At 42.1% G+C, this 23888-nt stretch overlaps 1 protein-coding gene across 2 annotated transcripts in view; it reads right to left on the minus strand.

Moving 5' to 3' along the window:
- Nucleotides 1–6400: 6400 nt before the first annotated feature.
- LOC138969331 (ATP-dependent DNA helicase Q5-like) overlaps nt 6401–23888 on the minus strand; it is a 28897-nt gene continuing 11409 nt past the window's right edge. The window contains exons 6-14 of one of the 2 annotated variants that reach the window (XM_070342101.1): nt 23080–23162; nt 22457–22672; nt 18223–18352; nt 17584–17700; nt 15387–16477; nt 14178–14229; nt 12819–13190; nt 10340–10412; nt 6401–6670 (exon numbers count right to left, since the gene is read on the minus strand). In XM_070342101.1, coding sequence (XP_070198202.1) covers nt 6582–6670; nt 10340–10412; nt 12819–13190; nt 14178–14229; nt 15387–16477; nt 17584–17700; nt 18223–18352; nt 22457–22672; nt 23080–23162 — 2223 coding nt within the window. In that variant the 3' untranslated portion in view covers nt 6401–6581. Of the gene's footprint in view, nt 6671–10333; nt 10413–12818; nt 13191–14177; nt 14230–15386; nt 16478–17583; nt 17701–18222; nt 18353–22456; nt 22673–23079; nt 23163–23888 lie in introns of both variants that reach the window. The other variant, XM_070342100.1, reaches the window with a different exon arrangement.

A 23888-nucleotide genomic window follows, 5' to 3' on the forward strand; every position in this document is an offset into this window, starting at 1 on the left:
ATTATTTTGATGCTGCGACTGTTTTAACACACGGGACAAACAGGTTTTAACGTTAAACACATAATGCGCGCTCGCAGCACGTGCAAGTGGAGCAGGAGAAATCTGATGTGTGAGACGTGTTCACTAATGCATTAGCAACCAAAAGAGACCATGGCACGCTTGCTGCCAGTCTCACATTTGAAACAACCAGGATGCCAAGATTGACACCACCAAAATGCCAGGTCGATTTAAAGCTGGGGATGATCCAGAAGCGCTTGCATGTGCTTTAAACGTACACATGTCAACAGTCTATCACCTTCCGCAATGTTTTGTTGACATTGGAAGTGCTGCAGTTATGCAACGCAGTGGATTATACGCATTACCTCAATAAGACAAGATCGCAATTTCCTGCCACAACGTCTTCGAGATCGATTCAATACAGCCACTGACACTACCAGGAGCATCACTGGAAGCCACCAGTGTCCGATCAGTGGCCAGAGAACGCGATGAAGACTGACTGAGCGAGACCTCCAAAACTTCATTAACGTTAAACCTGTTTGTCCCGTGTGTTGAAACAGTCGCAGCATCAAAATAATCACACAACAGCTAGGTCAAACATGCCTTCATCAAACTTTTGTGGTTTGATCATTCTAACTCTAAAATTGTTCGAGATGTTGTCAATCAAACAATGCTGATTTTTTTCGCGTTTCTTTTGTTGCTCGGTATATTTTAAAACTAAACAAACCACCACCTCTCCACATTATAACATTTAGTCTCAACAGAAGATACCGTTTACGGATAGCAAATTATCCAATCAGAGCACCATCAAACTAAGAGCCAAGAATACAGAAAACCGTAATATAGCTTTACTTCAGAAGTCACTAAAATCAGTGTATCTTTTATATTAATCAATACTAACCGCTCAGAACCCCCCAGTGAAGTTGGAATCTGTGCTTGAAATCCTTACATAATATTATTCAGCGTTTCTTTTGATTGTCTCAATGTGCAGTTGCCAAGACAGTCAGCAGGATAATAATCTTTTGAGATATATAAGGATCATGTGTAAAGTTTGCACTGTTCAGAGAAAAGTGAATATACTTGTACAATTCAAAGCACATGCGGGAATGATCAAAACGTTAAATTCAAATGGGCAAGGAATTATTGTTGTGTCTGCCACCCCTCTCCCCTCCCCAATAAAAAAGAGAATGTTCTGTTTCTTAACCCAAAGTAGATGTTACTCCGAACAAATGCTGGTACATGTAATTATTTTTAATCACACATTACATCATAACATTCATCCAAAAACTACCTGGCTCACAATTCACTTAAAATTTAATGAAAACATTATCACTCAAAAGTTATCCTTTCATATTCTATGTTGACAAAGAGTTCCAAAAAAATGCTACCACCATTCGTTCATGTCAATTATCCATGCTCTTTCATCGAGGTTTTGCAACACCAAGAATAATTTCAGACAAGAGGAACAGAAACAAACATAACATAATTTTGATATGAGCATTTCACCAATGCGAAAATATCATACAACTTAAATCAACCAAGGGCAACAACAATAACAACAACAATAAATAAAAATGACAGTGCACCACAAATACAGATGGTCATCTTTGATTTAAACCAGTCATTAATGTACAACACAACATAACACCGGTTCATAACACAGATGCGTTTGTTTTTATAAGGTAATGACATATGTTGGTTTTTCTTTAAAATGCGGTCATTTTGTGAAAAACTCGCAGAGTATATGTATTCTTTCAACTAAGACCAAGACCAGAAATAACTACCAGAGTATCATAACCAAATGAGGCAGATGATGAGGAACCGGCACGGTTGGCCTAGTGGTAAGGCGTCCGCCCCGTGATCAGGAGGTCGTGGGTTCGACCCCGGCCGGGTCATACCTAAGACTTTAAAATTGGCAATCTAGTGGCTGCTCCGCCTGGCGTCTGGCATTATGGGGTTAGTGCTAGGACTGGTTGGTCCGTTGTCAGAATAATGTGACTGGGTGAGACATGAAGCCTGTGTTGCGACTTCTGTCTTGTGTGTGGCGCACGTTATATATCAAAGCAGCACCGCCCTGATATGGCCCTTTGTGGTCGGCTGGGCGTTAAGCAAACAAACAAACAAAGATGATGATAAGATTTAAACAAGTCGCGTAAAGCGAAAATACAATATTTAGTCAAGTAGCTGTGGAACTCACAGAATGAAAGTGAACGCAATGTAATTTTTCAGCAAGACCGTATACTCGTAGCATCGTCAGTCCACCGCTCATGGCAAAGGCAGTGAAATTGACAAGAAGAGCGGGGTAGTAGTTGCGCTAAGAAGGATAGCACGCTTTTCTGTACCTCTCTTTGTTTTAACTTTCTGAGCGTGTTTTTAATCCAAACATATCATATCTATATGTTTTTGGAATCAGGAACCGACAAGGAATAAGATGAAAGTGTTTTTAAATTGATTTCGACAATTTAATTTTGATAATAATTTTTATATATTTAATTTTCAGAGCTTGTTTTTAATCCGAATATAACATATTTATATGTTTTTGGAATCAGCAAATGATGGAGAATAAGATAAACGTAAATTTGGATCGTTTTATAAATTTTTATTTTTTTTTACAATTTTCAGATTTTTAATGACCAAAGTCATTAATTAATTTTTAAGCCACCAAGCTGAAATGCAATACCCAACCCTGGGCTTCGTCGAAGATTACTTGACCAAAATTTCAACCAATTTGGTTGAAAAATGAGGGCGTGACAGTGCCGCCTCAACTTTCACGAAAAGCCGGATATGATGTCATCAAAGACATTTATCAAAAAAATGAAAAAAACGTTCGGGGATTTCATACCCAGGAACTCTCATGTCAAATTTCATAAAGATCAGTCCAGTAGTTTAGTCTGAATCGCTCTACACACACACACACACACGCACACACGCACGCATACACACATGCACATACACCACGACCCTCGTTTCGATTCCCCCTCGATGTTAAAATATTTAGTCAAAACTTGACTAAATATAAAAACAAAGGGACATAAACGCTCTAAGTATAGAAGACAGTCATGCAACAAGAGCAAGTGCGTGTTATGGTAATCCGATCTCTTGGCACCCGAGAGAATAACAAGCACTGAAATAAACTAGCAACTTTCATGCAAAAAAAAAAAGATAAGCGCCACAAGCTTATAATTATGTTCCTCATACTCCAAGGCCCTCTAGATAACACTTACGAACACCTCGAGTCCCCTACTTTCTTTCTTTATTTGGTGTTTAACGTCGTTTTCAACCACGAAGGATTTATCGCGACGGGGACAGGGGGGAGATGGGATAGAGCCACTTGTCAATTGTTTCTTGTTCACAAAAGCATTAATCAAAAACTTGCTCCAGGGGCTTGCAACGTAGTACAATATATTACCTTACTGGGAGAATGCAAGTTTCCAGTACAAAGGACTTAACATTTCTTACATACTGCTTGACTAAAATCTTTACAAAAATTGACTATATTCTATACAAGGGTAAAAGGAGAAACAGAATCCGTTAGTCGCCTCTTACGACATGCTGGGGAGCATCGGGTAAATTCTTCCCCCTAACCCGCGGGGGGTCGAGTCCCCTACAAGCTGACCAGCTTTTATTCCTAACCAGACTGTGCTTTAAATAAATAGCTGAATAAAAGCTTGTCATCTTGTGGTTGACTTTGTGCAGAAGTGTAAGTTGAAGTTATACGTCTACTACATTTAGAATGATTATGTCCCCTTTTTTCTTGGACACGGCCAGAGTAGTTACAACTCATACTAAGACCGATAGCTACTGAGGAAGACAACATGTCACAACCATGAAAGCTCTTAACTTAAATACTTAGTTGTATGTTTAAACACAGGTAAAACATCACCCGCTTCCACGTGACCACCTCTGTCTTTTTAATCAATAATGGCTTTCAGGCATCACAAAGGTGCAGACATCTGCACACAAAAACCAGACACAAAACAACAGACTCAATCATAAAGTATTTTGAGGTTCACCAAGTACTGTTCAGCATGTCTACTGTATAACCCTGTTGGTCAATGTACAATGTATTGCAATCAGGCAGTTCCTCACGGACAGGTAAACAACATTACAAAGCAAAGTCAGCTTGCTGCATGACAGATGCGTTTGTGGCATGTAGAATGGATTGGTGAGGGGGAGTGGGATGGGGGGGGGGGGGGGTCGTGGTGGTAGAGGATTCATGAGCTTGAGACACATGACACACTGTAAGAGAAGCATTCCTTTAAGTTCAAGGATTCATTCTAACTGTCACTGCACATTTTGCAGCTCTAACAGTAGAAGAAGTTCCAAAACTGTTGACAGCACCACAGCTTTTCTCTCTCTCGCCCAATGAATAAGAAATTGACTTTGGATGCGCATAACTTTCTTTGCATGGAAATGTTAAGTCCTCTATCACTGACAACAGAATTAACACTCAGCTCCTGTTAGGTCTGTCAAATTGTTGAGGACAACAGTCTCTCAAACTTTACACAAAACAACAAAATTCCTTTCAAGATGTACAGTATCAATGTCAATTTAGAAGGATTTACACAACATCACAAGTTGTAAGCAAAACATGTAGCATTCGAAATAGCTGGTTAATCCTTACTTCAGCGATGTAATACTTCACATAATGAAACTGTGTGAGTGTGAGCAGATACACAACTGTGTAGGCTGGGAACGGTGAACTTTTACACACAGACATTACCCTTACAGTGGATAATAATCATTCAGCCCAAACTTTCAATGGTACTACTGTGCTTTACACTGTTTTCTTAGAAATACAATGCTTGTGGAATCTGCACTCAAGTATGAATACCTGCCATCTCGAGGCAGCATAGAATTTACAAAAAGAAGTCCAAAACAAATAAGAAAAATGAGCGCTCAATGATTCTTGTGTAAACAGTCCGCTCACCATCTCAGATCTGACCAGGCTTTTAACTCATTGTCTCCCAGGTACGGATATATCCGTACCCACTCATATGGCTCTGTCTGACCATAGACCAAATAGCCTGGACCGCCAACTCGTCACGTGACCCTTCGAGGTTACGACGCTCGACTTTCAGAGGCGCTTAGCGTCCGGTTTGAAAGGCCAGCGATTTGAAGACAGTGAAAAGAAAGCACGCTCCAGTTATTTGTGACAATGGGAGGTGACAATGAACTGGATTTTCCAAAACTCCAAACTAAACTTAACAAAAATCATCGAAAAACATGTTCCATATGCACTTTAGCCGAGTTTATTTTAGCATTTTCAGAACTTACCTCGGCAACTTCGTCCATGTTTACAATTGACACCGGATATGACATCCCCCTGATTTCTGAAAGGCCATGTAAGCGTATGTTCCTAAATGCGAGAGGCCGCTACCTCGTAATAGAGAGAAAGAGCGGAGAGAGAGCTAGTTGGCGGTCCAGGATAAATGGTCTATGATCTGACCAAGTATAGATATATATCCGCTCAGACTGTTAGCTTCAGTCACTTCCTGTAACGTCTATCTAACACCTGCATTCCAGCGTGTTGATACACAGTTACTACACAGTTACTACAATTCTGAGTGACCTGCTGCAGCACACCTGGTCTCGGCTAAAAAAAAATGCTCAACATAGGTGGGGTAGAAAGTGTTTGGGATAAGGCTCTCATCCACTGCGCCAGATACCAAAATGAACAGCCTGGGTGCTCTTCTGTGCACTGTGGGAACTTGCTTGATGAATTCATACCATAAACACATACTAGTGGCTTTTTCCAGATACTATTCATCAACACATTCCAACTGACCACAGCAAGCAGATAGTGTGTTGATTTTTGGTTTGTGTCCAGGAGGCATGGCCTTGTCTTTCTTTCTTTATTTGGTGTTTAACATCGTTTTCAACCACGAAGGTTATATCGCGACGGGGGAAGGGGGGAGATGGGATAGAGCCACTTGTCAATTGTTTCTTGTTCACAAAAGCACTAATCAAAAATTTGCTCCAGGGGCTTGCAACGTAGTACAATATATTACCTTACTGGGAGAATGCAAGTTTCCAGTACAAAGGACTTAACATTTCTTACATACTGCTTGACTAAAATCTTTACAAACATTGACTATATTCTATACAAGAAACACTTAACAAGGGTAAAAGGAGAAACAGAATCCGTTAGTCGCCTCTTACGACATGCTGGGGAGCATCGGGTAAATTCTTTACCCCGGGGGGTGGCATTTTCACATGTAAATTTAAGCCTGGCCAGATATGAGATGGTGAGCCAAACTATTTAGTGTGCCAAAAACATTACCAAATTAAGACTAAAACAACGTTCATGTTAATACTCTGCCATACACACACCGGGCACTGCTGCATGAAAGAAGCCTCCCCCGCCCCCACCCCTTCCCAAAAAAGAAAAAAACCCCACAAACAAACAAACAAGCAACAGCAAAACATCAGAAAGTAAAACATAAAAACAACCAAAAAATGCCTTTCAGTCTTTGGTATATCTCCTGAGACAGGTGCAAGCAGAAGCAATGTCCACATCAGCTGTCTGCCATGAGCACAGTATCATCTTCCTCCACTCCCTGTACATGAGTTTTGCCAGGGTGTCAGCGCCAGCCTTTCAGGTCCTGGTGGGTCATGACAGTCTTGTGTTCCTCCATGAACTCTCGCACTAGGCGCTTGGCTTCCTCCTTGCCTGTCAAAACACACAGACAATTGTCAAAAGAGTCAGATACAGAATTGTTTGCGTTCATAGAGAATTGTCAAAAGAGTCAGGAACAGAATATTGTTTGCGTCCATAGAGAATTGTGAAAAGAGTCAGATACAGAACTTTTTGTATTGATAGAGAAATGTCAAAAGAGTCAGGAACAGAATAATGTTTGTGTTCATAAAAAATTGTCAAAAGAGTTCTTTCTTTCTTTCTTTATTTGGTGTTTAACGTCGTTTTCAACTACGAAGGTTATATCGCGACAGGGGAAGGGGGGAGATGAGATAGAGCGACTTGTCAATTGTTTCTTGTTCACAAAAGCACTAATCAAAAAAATGCTCCAGGGGCTTGCAACGTAGTACAATATATTACCTTACTGGGAGAATGAAAGTTTCCAGTACAAAGGACTTAACATTTCTTACATACTGCTTGACTAAAATCTTTACAAAAATTGACTATATTCTATACAAGAAACACTTAACAAGGGTGAAAAGAGAAACAGAATCCGTTAGTCGCCTCTTACGACATGCTGGGGAGCATCGGGTAAATTCTTCCCCCTAACCCGCGGGAGGTTGTCAAAAGAGTCGGATACAGAATTTTCTGCCTTGATAAAGAATTGTCAAAAGAGTCAGGAACAGAACTTTTTGCATTGATAAAGAATTGTCAAAAGAGTCAGGAACAGAACTTTTTGCATTGATAGAGAATTGTCAAAAGAGTCAGGAACAGAACTTTTTGCATTGATAGAGAATTGTCAAAAGAGTCAGGAACAGAACTTTTTGCGTTGAGACACGCATACTTCCGGGTACAGCAGAAGCCCCCTGTTTAAGACCTCCAAAGTCTGCAAGAATATCGGGTCTTTAAAAAAAGAGGGAGAAAATATGAGAAAGAGGGTCTTTAAAGGGAGGCGGTCTTAAACAAGGGGGTCTTAATTGAAATGGGGTTCCCGCTGTACTGAAATGACAGAGTACTGTAACTAATGTTACCTTTACAATAGTACAGGAAGAGAGAATGATGGTCGAAAGAAAAACAGAAGTTTTACTATTGACAGAGTCAAGGATGACAGAAAGTTATATGCCTTCTTCTTTCTTCAGCGTTCCAGAATTTTCTGGTTACGTGTGAGCTTGTTTGCCCATTTGGGTTCCCCACACTATACTCTGAGAGCATAGTCAGCTTCACTCCGCTTTCGTTGGGTAGGCATGCTGGGTATTTTCGTGTTTCAACAACCCACCAAACTCCGACATGGATTACAGGATCTTTTCCGTGCGCACTTGGTCTTGTGCTTGCGTGTACACACGAAGGGGGTTAAGTCACTAGCAGGTCTGCACATAAGTTGACCTGGGAGATCGGAAAAATCTCCACTCTTAACCCACCAGGCGGCAGCGACAGGGATTCGAACTCACGACCTCACGATTAGGAGGCCAACGTCTTACCACCACGCCACTGCGCCCGTCAGTTATATGCCTAAACCATCATCAGCATTCTACACATCAATCAAAGTTTTCCTGCAGCTCAAACTTGAAAGGGAATTCATTGGAAATATTGCTTTTAATATAAATGCATAATTCAGCTATCAGAACACCCATTCAAAGCCATAGCTCAGCATACAACATTAATGGGAACTAATTAATCACAAGAAATTTCACAATCATTTGATTGTTCTGCTAAGAACAACTAATTAACAGAATTAACATACACATCCAACACAACAGATTAGAAGAAAAACAGTGGAAATTTGATTTACATTTTGAACTAGTATTAATGTGAACTGTTCCAGTACGTCACAGTAATGAAGAAGACAAATATTTATCTTCATAATCCTCGCAAAAACACAAATTTGCTGGTGAATTAAGACGTTTAATGGTTTATATAAACCAACACAAAACATGTGTTAGTCAATGTGTTAATTAATACTGAATAGTTATATCAAAGGAAAACAAAAGTTAGTCAACATACGAGACTTCAATTATTGTACCAAAATTAAAAAAAGTCAGTCAAAACTTTCAAAAGTTTTTTAAAAGGGAAAAAAAGAAAGAAAAAAAAAGTGGTCAATATATTACGACATGCAGGAGGGTTCCAGGCTATCTGGTTCAAAATGAAAACAATGAAAAATTATTTCTACGCTATACATGTACATTAACAAGAAGAGCAAACGCTCGATCGAGTCACTTTCGCAGTTCTGAATATTATATGAGGCATCAGATGGACAGGAAGAAATTGCTATTCACAACACAATGAGTCACGTTCACATAAAATTTGAGCCCGGTCACTTTTATAGTTTCCGAGAAAAGCCCAACGTTAAGTTGTGTGTTGCCGAACAGAAAAGGCTAGTTATCTCCCTTGTTTTTCTGATAACGTTCGTAAAAGGCTACAGATGTAAATACTTTGATGTAAAGAATAATCCTACAAAGTTTCAATCACATCCGATGAACTTTGTCAAAGATATAAAATGTCTAATTTTTCCTTTGACGCTGACCTGTGACCTTGAAAAAGGTCAAAGGTCAACGAAACCATCGTTAAAGTGTAGAGGTCATTGGAGGTCACGACTAAACAAAATATGAGCCCGATCGCTTTGATAGTTTCCGAGAAAAGTCCAACGTTAAGGTGGTGTCTACGGACGGCCGGCCGGACGGCCGGCCGGACAGACTAACACTGACCGATTACATAGAGTCACTTTTTCTCAAGTGACTCAAAAAAACACCACTTCCTCCCTCTTCAAATACTCGTCCAATTTGGATGAACTTTTCCTCATTACAAAGTAAATACATCAATATTTTAAGGAGAAGGCTAACTCATCCGCAAAATTGTGTTCCGAATCATGCCCCAGAAATAAAATTTCACCACTGCTCTAATTGCACATCAACACACTATTGCCCTAATATTTGATCATAAATGAGACCACTATAACAGAGTTCATATCGTGGATTTCCTAAGCATTGGACAGTGGAGTTTTAGTTTTCAGTTTCAACTTATATTTTTTTAATTCTATTGAGAGCAGAATATTTGATAAGGGAGAAGGATAATAAATGTGAGATTTCGGTGAGATCCAGTAATTGAAATGTGCAGTAATTTGTAAACCTCACTTCTCCGGCACAAAACAAGCGTTTCTGCTTCCTGTACCATACTCAGTGAGTCAGTTGTCATTCACATAAAGCAATACAAAACAGGTTTCCTGTTACAGAAAGGAAAGAGAGAATGCTTTATCAATTATGTCCTACAGGCTAAATATTTCGCCTCTTAAGGACAAGATATGGGTTATATGATTCGAGTTTTACGCCCTCATGCCTTTTGATCAGATACACAAGTGTATGCGTGTTTAGGTGGTTTCGCGTTTGCTGAGTAAAAACAAAAAGCAACAGCTCAGATATTACATGTATTTCAATGGGACACAAAGTTAGTAAAACATTTCTCAAACCTAAAACTCTCTACAATAATATATTGTACCATCGTATGTTGTTTTCTTAACTTTAAAAAAAATTCACTGTCCATGGCTTAGAACATGCACTGCAGAAAAGCTAGTGGAGACATTACCAAACCAATGACGTACACCACACCACTCCACATTAGTCGCACGAGTCGAGTGCACTAGACAGACGGTGGGACAAGACGACACTCAGACAACGCATGGAAAAGAAAAAAGTTTGAATCACATACAATTACCAGACGTTGGCAGTCCCTTGGTAGTCTCCATCACGTGGTGGGATATGGCCCTTGCAACACTCTTGAACAGCTCCTGAATAAACATAAAGGGCGAGTATGTATTTTAGAGGAAATCAAGGCTATTAAGGCTTGTCGACAGAAGTCAATCAATCAATCAATCAATCAATGAAGCTTATATCGCGCATATTCCGTGGGTACAGTTCTAGGCGCTCTGCAGTGATGCCGTGTGAGATGAAATTTTATACGGCCAGTAGATTGCAGCCATGTCGGCGCATATTTACCTTTCACGGCCTTATTCCAAGTCAAACGGGTATGGTAGACAATTATTAACTGTGCCTAAGCAATTTTTCCAGGAAAGACCCTTTTGTCAATCGTGGGATCTTTAACGTGCACACCCAATGTAGTATACACGGTGGGTGGTTCGGACACCGAAGAGAGTCTGCACACAAAGTTGACTCTGTGAAAATAAATTTCCGCCGAACCTGGGATCGAACTCGCGCTGACAGCGGCCAACTGAATACAAATCCAGCGCGCTACCAACTGAGCTATATCCCCGCCCCCAAGAAGTGTCCCAGTATCACTAAAAACAAGAATAGTGACAAAAACAGAAATCTCCCGTGGGTTTGGGGAGTGAAGGGTAAGAAAGAATTCCAGCATGGGGAGGAAAAACATTAACTCTTACCAGTTCGGGGGTTTTAGGGCATATTTTAGAGTGCTGTTGGTGCCTACTTGCCGAGTGGCTATCTGGGGTCATATTCTAAATGAAATATAGAAAGTTATATATCAAATGAAAGGAAAATGAATAAGCTTTTCATATTTGCAAAGATAATTGTGCTATCTTTAAAGGTAAAAATGGTTATGGGGGTGACAACATGATTTTTGTTGAAATTTGTACGCCCATTTTTTGGAACACGTGACAAACACAAAGAAGAAATTTTTTTTGATTTCAGTTTATTTTAGATATGCTGCTAACTAGTCTGTGTTGGCATTCATTTTACATAACATAGCAAAGTTTTATTGAGTTTTGCTGATAAACAAAAAAGTTATTGTCACCTGAATACCCCCACCCAAATTTCAAAATTGGACATTTCATGACATACGCATGCCTAAGGAAAAAACAAAAAAATCTGTTTACGGTATCCCGACCGACCCTATTTTTTCGCGCGACCCTAAACTTTTTTTTTTGGCATTTGGAAGAAAAAAAAAAAAAAAAAAAAAGGCTTTGCTTTTGGGCAAAATAACTTGAAACAAGAGGCGAAGAGCCTTCAAGGCTCCCGTAAGAAATCGACAAACAGTAACACAAACTCAATCACTCCGTCACACATACACACACACAGTAAGCATAGACACGGTGCAAGAGTGGGAGACGCTAGATCTAGATCTGTCTGTCTGCAGCCTACTTACGAGTTACGGGGACATGACTGCCACTGAGATCGACACTGCCCTTTCGACAGCGCTTCCTCGCGCAGACACTGAAAACACGCTGTGCAGATCAACCTGTAGGAAATCTCCTTTGGTATCATCTTCTTTATCTATTTTTTCTGGAGCCGCTACGAAACCGAACAATGTGAAATCGTCTTCCCCGAATCGGCGAATGCAGCTCGGTTAGAACTGAGAAGTGAATCTATACCACAATCCTTCACGCGATCTGACCTAACCTTGACCCCTGACCTGGTCTACATACCACACACAACACAAATCAGTCACCTGTTTTTACCCCCCCACCCCCAAAAACCCACCACCACCCGTTTTCTTTGGATACACACTTTATCTACATACGTGCCGACGAAATGTTGATCATTGCTTCAATACTTTGAAGCTGTTGCTTGGATAATAACCCGGTAAAATTAGTATTTCGGTGTTCAGTCAAATGTTAAAGTTTCTATCACACACGCACACACGCACGCACGCACAGACAGACAAAAGTTAGCATCACATAGGCTACACTTCGTGAGCCAAATATGGTTTTTTGGAGAAAAAAAAATTAAAAAAATTAAAAATAAAAAAGGTCTTTCGTTTTTGGCAAAATAACTTAAACATATGTTTTTGTGGGGGGAAAAAAAATAAATAAAAAAATGCCGAACTACCGACCCTATTTTTTTGGCCTATGTTACCGTCAACAGACTATTTTTATTTTTTTGCCTGATAATGCATTCCTATAACTAACTTATAACAAAAACCCAGCTTGTTTCTGTCATAAAGTGTGTCTAACATATGAGTTTATCGACTGTCCAACCCATCCAATGTAAAATAATCAAATTTTTTTGGATAATTAGATAATTGGTCAGTGGAAAACTACAGCTTGCTTACGATGGGTAAGGGAGCGAACTGGTAAGAGTTAAAGGGTCAGTCAGAGAACCGGAAACACTGAATTTTCTTTTCAGGCCTTATGATTTCTTTCCACACTTACTTTTTATTTTTTTCCCCTTTCACCATTTCAAACTGTAACTCATGCTAAAAAGCTGAGAGAAAACGTTACCTTGTTGGCAAAACGCCCAGCCTTGTAGTGGGGTGTCAGGTACTTAACCACCAGATCGGCCACGCCCCTCTTGGCCTGCTCCGCCCCCTCTGCACTCTCCCCCCCCTTCCTTCTTCCTGCACGCTTGCCTCCCTTGCCTCCTGCCTTAGCTCCCTTCCCGCTGTGTTTCTCTTCTTTGCTGGAAGAGGCTGAAGATGTCTTTTCCTTGTCTGAGGAATGTTTCTTGTGGGGGGATGGGGATTCTTTCTTGAGGGGGGATTCTTTCTTGTGGGGGGATTCTTTCTTGTGGTTGTCTGAAGATTTGCTGTGGGACGATTCCTTCCTGGCTTTCTTGTGTGGCGGTTCAGGTTTAACTAGATCTTCCCATCCCGGCTGAAAGAAGATAGACTTGAAAAAAACACTGGGTCACAAAGCCACTACAACTTGAAGTACAACAGCATCACTCGGTACATAATAGCTTTCGCTGCTGCAATCTTAAAGTCTAAACTAAACATGGCACAGTTTGCAACCTTAAATCATATAAATGCCTGGTATCCACGTCAGAGTTCTTCACATAAATGAGTTAACCCACACACTGCTTGTCACAACATTACAGTAGATATTGTGTCAACTGGCTGTCGCAACATTACGGTAGATACTGTGTTAGCTGGTTGTCGCGACATTTTCGGTAGATATTGTGTTAGCTGGTTGTCGCGACATTACGGTAGATATTGTGTCAGCTGGTTGTCGCGACATTACTTCAGCTGGTTGTCGCGACATTACGGTAGATATTGTGTCAGCTGGTTGTCGCGACATTATGGTACATATTGTGTCAGCTGGTTGTCACGACATTGCGGTAGATATTGTGTCAGCTGGTTGTCGCAACATTACAGTAGATATTGTGTCAGTTGGTTGTCACGACATTATCTACCCAATGGTCTTTATAGTGGACAGACAAACAAATAATTATGGTTTAAAAAAAAAGTAAATTTAGTCCCATATTTAGCCACTTTTGGTCATAGGGGAGCGAGATCTCAACGAGTCTCAGGCCAGTTTTATGAGAGCGGTGCCTGTTCCTCTTCCTCGCTACCTTCGCCTTCAATGGCTCTAAACAGGGTCAGGTTCCCATTTCTAGCTGGGCGGACTGGAGAATGCTCAAACAAATCCGGTATTTGTACTCGCCCCGGCCAGGGATCGAACCCTGGCAACCTCCAGCATGAGAGACAAGCACAAAAATTAATAGAAATATTTTTGAATTTGATTGATCATTTCAACAAAGGACACAAGCATCACAAAACATTACCCTTTGATTAGCAATAGCAAGATAATAGACAGTCAAACAAACACAATTAAATGCTACACAAACATTCAAATGCATACCCGTTTAGTGGTTTTCCGGGGGTCATGAGTACTGTTCTTGGCTTCTTTACTTCTGGAGAACAGAAAATACACCTGAGTCAGTCTGATCTTAATTAACAACATAGGGAGAGAGTTTAACAACATAGAGAGAGAGAGAGAGAGAGAGAGAGAGAGAGAGAGAGAGAGAGAGAGAGAGAGAGAGAGAGAGAGAGAGAGAGAGAGAGAGAGAGAGAGAGAGAGAGAGAGAGAGAGAGAGAGAGAGAGAGAGAGAGAGAGAGAGAGAGAGAGAGAGAGAGAGAGAGAGAGAGAGAGAAATTGTTACCAAGTCTAAACCCATCCATTTTGGTTGCCCACATACAATCATTCTATCTGTACTCCAGTGATGTACATTTTTCCAGCAGCCTTTAGGACAATTGTCCTGAAGACTGAAAATCAATAGGACACAGTGTCCTGAGATTGCAATTTCAATAGGACAAAAACACGACTCGTAAAACCACATTTAAAAAGATTTTTCAGATTAAATTCTTCCACCTTCCGCGACTGTCACCATCACTCTCCACTTCGACGGTTCGTTCTCGGTTGACGTTGTTGTTGGTTCAGCTATAGCCACAGTGGCTGGCGAACGCAGCATGGACATCAATGTCTGCTGATTTTTTATCTGCTTTGAGCTTTTTTTTTCGGACCCATGTCGTTTCTCTTTCGTTTTATTTTCGTTCGAACGCACAACGGTTTTTCCGGATATTATGACGAAAAGTAATGCCTTGCGCATGTGCGAACATGCACGGGTGGTTCCCATTGGTTTAAACGATTTATTGCTGAGCCACTCGAGGCACCATATGGGTTCGGTTTTCTTTTTTTATTCTTGATCCAACTTGAAGATAAATTAATTCAAAGAATCAGATCCCATATGGTGCCTCGTTCACTCAACAAACTGGTCACACGCAGTGCATACTTTCGCTTGGCAAAACCGAAACCAGCTTTCCTCACGCAGTGTTTACTTTCGCTTGGCAAAACCGAAACAAGCTTTCCTCTTGAAAATAACTGAACAGTCCGCATGTCCGCTTCATTGTCAAAAACGATCGGACCCATGACCACTTCTTCTGTAGGTTAATCGGACCTGTGTCCTGCTGGTGTTAAAGCTATAGGTCCTGGGGAAATTGGATCGGTCAGAGACCGGAGACCGACTAAAATGTACATCACTGGTACTCAAGCACACAAGACTTATCTCACCTGGAACTACTAGTGGAAGTATGATGATGACTTTTATCCTTTGACTTCAGCGAACCATTCAACTTGAGAGGCCGAGGAGGAGGAGGAGAAGGAGGAGGAGAAGGAGGAGGAGGGGGAGGTAGCTCTTCCACTTCCTCCTCTCTCTCTGGCTCTGGTACATAATCCTCTCGCTCCCAGAAATACACAATCCTTGGCGCTGCTGGCTTGCTAGGACAGCTAGTATCTGACACACCACTGTGATTTGCATTATCACAGTTACTCTGGTCTGCATGTGTAGTGTTGCTAGTGCTGGCTACAGTCTGTTCAGAAACAAAACCAGAATCGTCTCTGATTGAGTTTGGGTTGCCCCCCTCTGTGTCTTTGTCCTCGTCAGAATCGCCACCAAACAAATCCTGTATGTCGAGGTAATTGTTGTTTCCTTTCTTTGTATCTTCATCGCCATGATTGTCCGTACCACTTGTGTCTTTGGCGTCCACTACACTGGGAGTGTCTGAATCGTCGCTGTGACTAGAACCTGCATCCTTACTGCAGGAAGGGTTTGCTACTGGGGACGAGGAACTGGAATTGGATTCATCCTTCGGAGAATCTGAGGCAGCTATTTCCTCCATGTCTGGATCTTGGTCCTCACTGGCACTATAAGTCTTTTCTTGGAACATGCCCCCATTGCCCATCTTGCTTGGAAGCTGGCTGGCTTTCACAAATGGTGAATATTCAGAAAAGTCTGGTGCATGATTGTCTTGTCTCTCCAAATCTGTCTCTGACTCAGACTCAGCTTCAGACAACCTGCTACACTCTCTCTCCTCTGCTTCCCCATCTTCATCTTCATCATCAGATGCTGGCCTTATCTTTGAGAAGCATTCATGTGGAGTTTTTTCTTGAGTAAGTTTTCTGATCTCACAGACCAGTTTCATGACAGACACCTTGTACATCATGGCTTGCTTGCTGCCCAAGAACACACCGTGTTCAAGGTCAAGGGCACAACACCGGGTCTCGTGGTCGGCACCTCGCATGCGGTCAAGGTCTTCTTCGAAGGCAGCCACAAAGTTTTCGTAAAGTGCTTTTTCCAGCATCTCATAACAGTGTTCCCTTGTCTGCAACACAAAGGAAATGTTATCAGTTTCTCAAAAATCACCCAAACAATACAATTTATTTGCAAGAAAGAACCATGAGAACTCAAAATAAAAAATAGTAACCTCTGTTTACCCACCTCTCTGCCATCAGAAGCCCCACAGTTAACAAAACAAACACACACAAAAACAGAAAACTGCCAATTTCCTCAGCATCAAGATTCGACCTTCATAACACTAGAATAAGCCCACTGGTCCAAATATTTTTGTCACCAAGTAACAACATGTCCACTGCTTTCATCCACAACTCCACAGTTTATTCAAAATGAACCGTTTGTTTTGAGCTTTAAAAAAAGGCAAGAAATGGAAAAGGAAATAAATCAATCAAGAAAGAAAATACAGTGGTAACATGACAAATCTTGACAACACTAACTTGAAAGTTCTGCATGATTTAACCATTAAAGAACAAACTTCCATAGACTTTGTTTCTTTTGTATTGTAACGGAAGGTTCTGTCTGTCTTCTTCTAAGCTTATTGGCTCACGAAGTGTAGCCTATGCGATCGTAACTTTGTCTGTCTGTGCGTGCGTGCGTGCGTGCATGTGCGTGCGTGCGTGCGTGTGTATGTCTGTGGTAGAAACTTTAACATTTCGTCATTTGAAGACGTCACATTATGGCGTAAGAGGGTTAGACGTCACGCGAAGGAATGTCTCGGTCATTGTTATTTTGAGCGGGCCGAGACTATTTGGCAGTCATGTCTGTAAGTAGGCTACATGCAGACAGACAGATCTAGATCTAGTGTCTCGCTTTCTTGCACAGTGTCACCTATGCTTACTGTGTGTGTGTGTGTATGTGTGACGGAGTGATTGAGTTTGTGTTACTGTTTGTCGATTTCTTACGTGAGCCTTGAAGGCTTCGCCTCTTGTTTTTCCAATCTCTCTCTATCGACTCTCCTTATAAATTCAATTTCTGAGAAATGTTTGTCAATGTTTTTTGTTTTGCCGAGGAATACTCCGGTCAAAACTGGTCCTTCTGTTTCCATGTTTGCATGTGGTGAGTACATTTTTTATTGTTATTTTGTTCATGACAAAATTAAGAGTCGCACATCCAAGCAACACATGCATTTCAAACCTTGACTGCGAGTTTAGGCACTCGCTGACTCTCTGCATCACGTAGAGGACACCAGGCTGAAGGGGCCTCGAACTCTTCCTCCTTTTTCTTGCTCGCACCGCTGTTCTCCCCCTTTTTCTGCAAAACACATTCCAATAGTTACAGTCATGTTCTGTTATGCCTTTGCTGCCCTACATGACAACCCACATAACGAGCAGTAAGTAAGTAAGTCTGTTATGCCTTACATGAAGGTATCACTACCAGCAACTGGCAGCCAACATAAAATAACACACTGTAATTTACAGACTACAAAGTCTGTGAGTTTAATTATTAGCGCATCACCCTTTTCTCGACTAGCATACCCATCATAGTTAGTTGTTCGTCCTGATCCCAGGTTAAAGCTGATCGGAAGCATGGAACATGCTCCGGATGTTGTGAAAAACTTGTCCAAGATAAAGGGGCTCTTACTCTACCAGACCGCTGAAAATCCTGACAGTTATTTCCAGAAAACGTCTAGTACCCCTGTGGAAGTGACATCCCATTCTGAAAGAGGAGCGACAGTTTTAAGTTCTCTCAGTGGGCAATGAACCTCATACGGGGTTATATCCGCTTATTGCCAATGGGGGTTCCAATTCCACCGTCGTTCCAATTATTACTCACCCCCTTTCTGAGTTTAAACTGGCTGTTGAGTATCTTTTCTCTTTGCATTTTCTCCTTCTGCTCCACCCTCTGGTTGTAATTGTACTCCCCCTCCTCATCCCCACTGTTGCCTCCATAGTCGTCATTTTCCCTGAAATAAACAAAGGGTAAGAATATAAAAAAATAAAAATAAAAGCAAGTTTATGGAATTTGTCCAATTATGGACACACCGAAACATTCACAACTACGTTTGTTTGTTTGTTTGTTTGTTTGCTTAACGCCCAGCCGACCACGAAGAGCCATATCAGGGCGGTGCTGCTTTGACATATAACGTGCGCCACACACAAGACAGAAGTCGCAGCACAGGCTTCATGTCTTACCCAGTCACATTATTCTGACACCGGACCAACCAGTCCTAGCACTAACCCCATAATGCCAGACGCCAGGCGGAGCAGCCACTAGATTGCTAATTTTAAAGTCTTAGGTATGACCCGGCCGGGGTTCGAACCCACGACCTCCCGCTCACTGGGCGGACGCCTTACCACTAGGCCAACCGTGCCGGTTTCACAACTACGTACGCCTAGTGGTCTTTGTAGTGGACGAACATACAGATACTGAGACAACCAAAAGAAAAGGGACTCAACTCTTCTATATATCAAGATGACTAGAATCTATAAAACGTAAGATCAGTTACAACAAATGAATCACAACAAAGTCCATAAATGTTAAGTCGATCACAACAAGTCCAAACAAAATGTAAACTCAGAAATGTTGGTAAAAGATGCAGAACGATTTTGAACATTAAAAATTGGATGACACGATGTTTTCACAGCTGACAGTAAACTAAGGTCAAAGGACCGGAATATGCTCCACCAGACTAAACTCTAATGGTTCGTTTGTTGACTAAATTGATCCTAGCTTTGGACCATCTACCTTATTCTCTCAGAATCAATCATCAATTGGGGTGTTGCAGGTAGCTCTGTCTCCTCCTTGGGGATGAAGCTACCAGGGGAAGGGATTATAATAATAATAATAATAAGAACATTTATATAGCGCTAAATCAAAAACTTTCGTTAAAAAGGCTTGCTCTAAGCGCTTGACATCTAAACTAAAACGTCATTCACACTCTTTACAATGATGTACAAGAACTTCATGTCACACTCTTTCATTCAGTATAGCACCATTCACACAGTTGTTATTCTGTACAAGACAATAAGTTAGTCTAACATTTAGAATGTTCATAAGATGCAAGATTGTGTTGGAGGTGCGGGTAGAGGGGTAGCCCTCCCGGTGCTCCCCCTTGGACCTCCCTAGTCTAGGACCCTGGGTCTTCGCGAGGTGGCCTTTGTGGCGTAATCCCTCCGGACTAGCATAACGTTTCCCTATCCCAAGACCGACCGTGCGTGGTCTATGACCACATCCTCTATGAGGTGACCCTATCAACTAGGCAGCGCAAGCCCCTAGGCAAAACACGGCGGATCTAGAGGAGAGAACCTCGATAAAAAACCTGAGCTGCCATGAAGACGGAGCATGTTGGCTGAGGACAGCGGGCAGACCTCCTGTGCCGACACCCATCTACAGGAGAAAACCAGGCATGCACGCATCAAACCCAACATGGCCATACAAAAACAAAAAAAAAATCATCAATTAAATACTATCAACCCACCAATATGTGCAGCATTTTCTACCACTGTGAAAGTTGCTGTTTTCTTTTGTTTTATTTCTGAACTTTTGGTAAAATTTTCTCTTTCTTTATCCTGCAGCTCTTGTGCTAAACTATCACTGGGTACAATCAGCCAAAATGTATCCCTCCCTGTCTTTTTCACCTGTTAGACAACCACCCACCACAAGGCTGATTCCTTAGCGCGGTGTGGTGGTTTGAGTGCCTCGATGACCCGGAGAGCTATGCCAGCGGGAGTGTAAACTCCTGGTAGGGCCACCCAAGCTGGACAGGTCAAAGGGTAGAGGTCAGACTAATTCAGCCACCTCTCCCCGAGGCTAATGGGGTATGAGAAGGATCACTCAGACAAACAAGAAGGGCAAAGCCCATACGACTCACATGCTTTACACATTTTTCCTACCAAAATACATGTGACCTTGACCCAAGGTCAAGGTCATCCAAGGTCATGCAACACAAAGCTGTTAATTCAAGACATAGGAAGTACAATGGTGCTTATTGGCTCTTTCTACCATGAGATATGGTCACTTTTAGTGGTTCACTACCTTATTTTGGTCACATTTCATAAGGGTCAAAGTGACCTTGACCTTGATCATATGTGACCAAATGTGTCTCATGATGAAAGCATAACATGTGCCCCACATAATTTTTAAGTTTGAAACAGTTATCTTCCATAGTTCAGGGTCAAGGTCACTTCAAAATATGTATACAATCCAACTTTGAAGAGCTCCTGTGACCTTGACCTTGAAGCAAGGTAAACCAAATTGGTATCAAAAGATGGGGCTTACTTTGCCCTATATATCATATATAGGTGAGGTATTGAATCTCAAAAACTTCAGAGAAAATGGGAAAAATATGAAAAATAGCTGTTTTTTAGGCAACATTTATGTCCCCTGCGACCTTGACCTTGAAGCAAGGTCAAGATGCTATGTATGTTTTTTGGGGCCTTGTCATCATACACCATCTTGCCAAATTTGGTACTGATAGACTGAATAGTGTCCAAGAAATATCCAACGTTAAAGTTTTCCGGACGGACGGACGGACGGACGTCCGGACGGACGGACGGACGGACGGACGGACGACTCGGGTGAGTACATAGACTCACTTTTGCTTCGCATGTGAGTCAAAAAACCAAGGACGGGGGACGTTCTGCAGCCATGGACGGCAAGTCTCCTACGACAAGGAAAAGTCGGAGAAGAAACCACTGCTGAAGACGGATGCGCTGGGCCAAAGTGCGCGTAACGACAGTGCAACGCATTTCACTCCCATGATGGACAACGACGATTCAACACGTGATGGTGCGCTACTTGTGGAGTCCTCCCGGGCTGGTAGAGTGCCGGGCCCTATGCCTCAAAGGGGCCCAACCCAAGCTGGAGTGATGAAGGAAGACCCCAGATACGCTGCAGTATTCCTGGCGTTGGCAAGAAAGACTCCCAGAGCTGTGCTGAACTGAAGTCTCTCACCATTGAACACATCCACAACTCCTACCCCCAACGCCAATGGACTCATGTATACACTGACGGATCTGCCGACCAGGCTGTCAGAAGTGGTGGTGCCGGAATCTACATAAAGTACCCAGGAGGTCGAGAAGAAGAACACATCTCCCTCGCTACCGGCCTCTACTCCACCAACTTCAAGGCTGAAGCAGTAGCGCTTCAGACAGGTGCAGCCCACATTGAGCACAGTCCACTCTCCTCCAACAACGTTGTGTTCTTCAGCGACGCAAAGTCAGTCCTGCAGGCCTTAGACACTGCCAGAGACAAAGAACTGAATGACCTGTCATCCGCCTTGACCTCCCTGTGCAGAGCCCACACAGTCGTGCTGCAATGGATCCCCTCTCACTGCAACATACTAGGCAACGAAGCCGCAGATACTCTGGCAAAGGAGGGCACTACGAAGGACCAGAATGACAGATCAACCACCTTCAAAGAAGCCAAGACCATCATCAAGGCCAAGCAACACAAAAAGTGGTTGCAGCAGCTCCCACACTACAACAAAAACAACGCCTTTCACCTGCTCACAAGGTCTGAGCAGGTCCACATATTCAGGCTGCGGACAGGCCACAACCGAATGAACCACCACCTTTTCCACAAGTTCAGAATTGGCCAGTCAGACCAGTGCCCTTGTCAAACAGGCAGCATGACAACGGAACACCTGCTGCAGACTTGCCCACTACACGATGGCCTCAGGAGCCAGATCTGGGCGGAGGCGACCACGGTGCAAGGGAAGCTCTATGGCAGTCTGGACGACCTACAGCGCACGGCAACATTTGCGCGGAGAACCAGCGTTTCCATCTGAGTGATCGACAAGAAGAAAAAGACACCCACAAACTTAGTAAATACAACTCTTTTTTGCGCATCAAGTTTTTCTTTCTAGACCTGACAGAATAAAACACACACTCATTCAGTGATTCACACAGCATGCGTACAGACAAAAAACACACACAAATATTTAATACATCCAACGTGCGCACACACACAGAGTAACACACACACACACACACACAGAGTGACACACACACTCACGTCACACACACACACACACACACACACACACACACACACACACACCACTCACCGTTTCTGCCCTTTTCTTCCTCCACCATACATGTCAACATCATCAGTACACATCATGGCCCCTCCCTTCACTCCTTTGCGCATGGTACCGTAGTTGCCGGACTGCAAGTTCTGCAAATCTAGCTCCACCTTCTTTGGGTCATGACACACATCGCACGCTCTGTCACAGGCTGGCTTCTCGTCACCAAAGAACGTGGCTATACTCCAATGGCGGCACCTACGATGAAGACAGCATTTCAGAATGTTGAAGACATACTTGTATACACACACTGCAAAACAGACTTAAAATGACACAATGAAAGGTAAGTGTCCACCGTTTAACATCATCCTATCCACTGAACGCAGTTACTCTAAAATCACACAAAAAGTTTTAAAATATGCACACATATACTGAGAAACACAATGAAGAATAATTGTTTATCTATTCCTATCATCACAAACTGGGCACGAAAGTAAACAAAGGGTCTAAATAAGTGAGTGAAAAATTGAAGGACTGTTTTGTCTGAAGATGGGAAAAGGCCATTTTACACTGTGCTGCTTGAACCATAATTATATATTGGGAACTGTTGCTTGCAGCTGTACTGTACTGTACAGGTACTACTTTTAAGTGTAAAAAGCACTCACTTGAGAGTTTCACAGAACATCACCAGGGCATTGAAACTGTCTTCTGATGCTTTCTTCTGGGCTTTTGCCATCTCTGCATTTTTCTGCAGAAACAATGCATTCAACTTAAAAAATAAGCACAGGAAAGTATTGTTACAAAATACTGATATACCTTAATCACGCTAGAAAACAATGTTATCCGATAAAAAGGTCTGGATTCCAATGCATCTCAAAGAGATGTATATTGTTTACTGGGAAAAAGGACAAGGTAAGGTAATGCAGTCTACTCAAAAGTATGTGTGCAGATGCAGGCAGTACCAGTGCAAAAAAAAGAGAGAAGAAAACACCAACCATACCAGCATTTGCTCATGTACCTTCACTGCCAAACAAACACCCCTAACACAAAAACTTTCTTTCTTTCTTTATTTGGTGTTTAATGTCGTTTTCAACCACGAAGGTTATATCGCGACGAGGGAAAGGGGGGAGATGGGATAGGGGAAAGATGGGATAGAGCCACTTGTTAAGTGTTTCCTGTTCACAAAAGCACCAATCAAAAAATTGCTCCAGGGGCTTGCAACGTAGTACAATATATGACCTTACTGGGAGAATGCAAGTTTCCAGCACAAAGGACCAAACACCTCCTACACACCGCTTGACCAAAATCTTTACAAACATTGACCACACTCTATACAAGAACCACTAAACAAGGGTAAAAGGAGAAACCCAATCCGCTAGTCGCCTCCTACGACATGCGGGGTGCAGAGAAATAAGGATGTGGAAAAGAAGACTTTTGGTAAGTGAAATAAAGGTGATGGATCCAGTCAGATAGA

The sequence above is a fragment of the Littorina saxatilis genome, linkage group LG6 (assembly GCF_037325665.1).
Source record: "Littorina saxatilis isolate snail1 linkage group LG6, US_GU_Lsax_2.0, whole genome shotgun sequence".
NCBI lineage: Eukaryota > Metazoa > Mollusca > Gastropoda > Littorinimorpha > Littorinidae > Littorina > Littorina saxatilis.